The sequence below is a fragment of the Sesamum indicum genome, linkage group LG3 (genome assembly GCF_026168435.1).
Source record: "Sesamum indicum cultivar Baizhima isolate 11 linkage group LG3, ASM2616843v1, whole genome shotgun sequence".
In the NCBI taxonomy this organism is placed as follows: Eukaryota; Viridiplantae; Streptophyta; class Magnoliopsida; order Lamiales; family Pedaliaceae; genus Sesamum; species Sesamum indicum.
The window spans coordinates 30,279,883-30,281,803 of NC_142659.1; the positions used below are offsets into that span (position 1 = coordinate 30,279,883).

The 1,921-nt window shown below is 37.3% G+C and overlaps 1 protein-coding gene across 1 annotated transcript; it reads left to right on the forward strand.

Moving 5' to 3' along the window:
* The first annotated feature begins 396 nt into the window (after positions 1 to 396).
* Positions 397 to 1,402, forward strand: LOC105159370 (uncharacterized protein At1g76070-like). The gene has a single exon (XM_011076417.3). The coding sequence runs from the start codon at positions 430 to 432 to the stop codon at positions 1,171 to 1,173; it is 744 nt and encodes a 247-aa protein (XP_011074719.2). The 5' UTR covers positions 397 to 429; the 3' UTR covers positions 1,174 to 1,402.
* Positions 1,403 to 1,921: the final 519 nt, after the last annotated feature.

A 1,921-nucleotide genomic window follows, 5' to 3' on the forward strand; every position in this document is an offset into this window, starting at 1 on the left:
AACTACGTTGATTATTCTACGGATTTTCCTCTATTATTTAATATGATTAGGTACAACCTAGTTTTGCTCATTCACACACGAATTGTTATACCGTATTCAAGGCAAATTTTTAATTCAATTCGATCAAATCAAACTAATTATATAATAATTATAATATATTTATAATATGATTAATTATTTTTTTAAATTATATTTTGATCATGTTTAAGTATATTATATTTATCATATAATTAATTCAAATACAACAACATTTAATTTGAATTAAAATTTTCTGGTTATTCAGACTTATACATACATACATTATGAAAACGTACTTACACGCTTCCAACACGCACAGACACACATGGGTGTGTGTGTTTTGTTTGCATATCTATATATATAGAGTTGCAAACAAAAAGATGAATTATCATAGCAAGAATATATTTGTAAATGGATCAGAAGGCAGCGGCTAAGTCAAAGAACAAGGTTTTAAAGTTTATACCGAGGGCAGTTCAAGCGGCGGTTTCATTTCAAAACCTTCCGTTCAGCCCGCGCCGGGACAGGCGGCCTGATGTCAACGCACTCAGGCCCAGATCACATCTCAATAAGGGCTTTTCCGGCCCGATTGTGTCTATGATTCCGGCTGAAGCCCGAGGGAAATCCAACAACTTCGAAACTCAAGAACCCACTTCACCGAAGGTATCGTGCATGGGCCAAATCAAGCACAAGAAGAAGATCTCAAGAAAGAAACACGCTTCTTTACCGAAAGAATTCAAGCCCGTTTCCCGTTCACAGCCCGAGAAAACTAACGCGGCAAGGGGCCCGGCTTCTAAGCCATCGGGGATGAAGTTGTTTTTCGGCGCCGGAGGAAGATCTGATGACGGGTCGAAGGATCACGCGGAGCCGTCGGTTGCCGCGCCGAGCCTGAGCCAGATGAGGAGATTCGCGAGCAGCCGTGAGACGTTTGCCAATTTTGATTGGACGACGGCACAAATTGCACCGGAGGAGGACCGGGAATTTTTCTCCGATGAAGAGAGGGGGGACAGTGACGCGGAGGATGACGTCATAATCCCTTTCTCGGCGCCGATAATGGTGGGCGGAGGTGTGGCCAGCTTGGAATTGGAGCCGAGGAAGGAGATCAATTTGTGGAAAAGGCGGACCATGGCTCGGCCTCAGCCTCTTCAGTTGAACTGACATGGAGCCAGCAAATTAAAACAGCACGAAAATAAAGAAAGAAAATTTCTTATTTTCTTCTTTCCCGTTTTTGCCCTTGCCCTTTATAATTTCTTCTTCTTCTTCTTCTTTTTTTTCTTTTTCTTTTTCTTTTTTTTTTCTTTTTTGTTGTATGGTGAATATGCAGAAGCATTTTTTGTAAATGAGATAAACATATACAAATAGGATAAAGTTAATGAATTTGTTTTTATTTTTAAAAAGAAAAAGCATATTCTTAATTGTGATTAAATTATTTTTAAATTAATTGATACCAATCTTCGTGAGATGTGAAGATGTATAAAGAAAATGCATTAGCACCGGCAAAGATGTATAAAGAAAATTTGACCAAAAAAGATTTATTTTGACTTGTATTAAGTCAACTGGAGAGTAATGTGAATTTTCATTCAATTGATGAATGAGTTATCTATTTATTGAACGGAAATAAACATTAATCGTACTCAATATAATTTTTTAAATTATATAAAATTTAGATATAATTACATTAAATATGGGAGAAAGAAGATGTAATCATCCTTTTAATAAAAGATGATGAATGTAAGGTTGATTAGGTATAAACTCTTGGGTCATCATCAGTCATGCCAGCTGCGATGATTTGATGCTTCACAATGCTGAGAGAAAGGGGAATCAGTAACTCCATAAATGGGCCTCCAGTAGAGCTGACATAGGCTTTATTAATTGGGCTTTCAAGTAGCCCATTCTGATAACACAT

Coding starts and splice junctions, on each gene's coding strand:
- LOC105159370 (XM_011076417.3), top strand. CDS start 430: ATGGATCAGAAGGCAGCGGCTAAGTCAAAGAACAAGGTTTTAAAGTTT.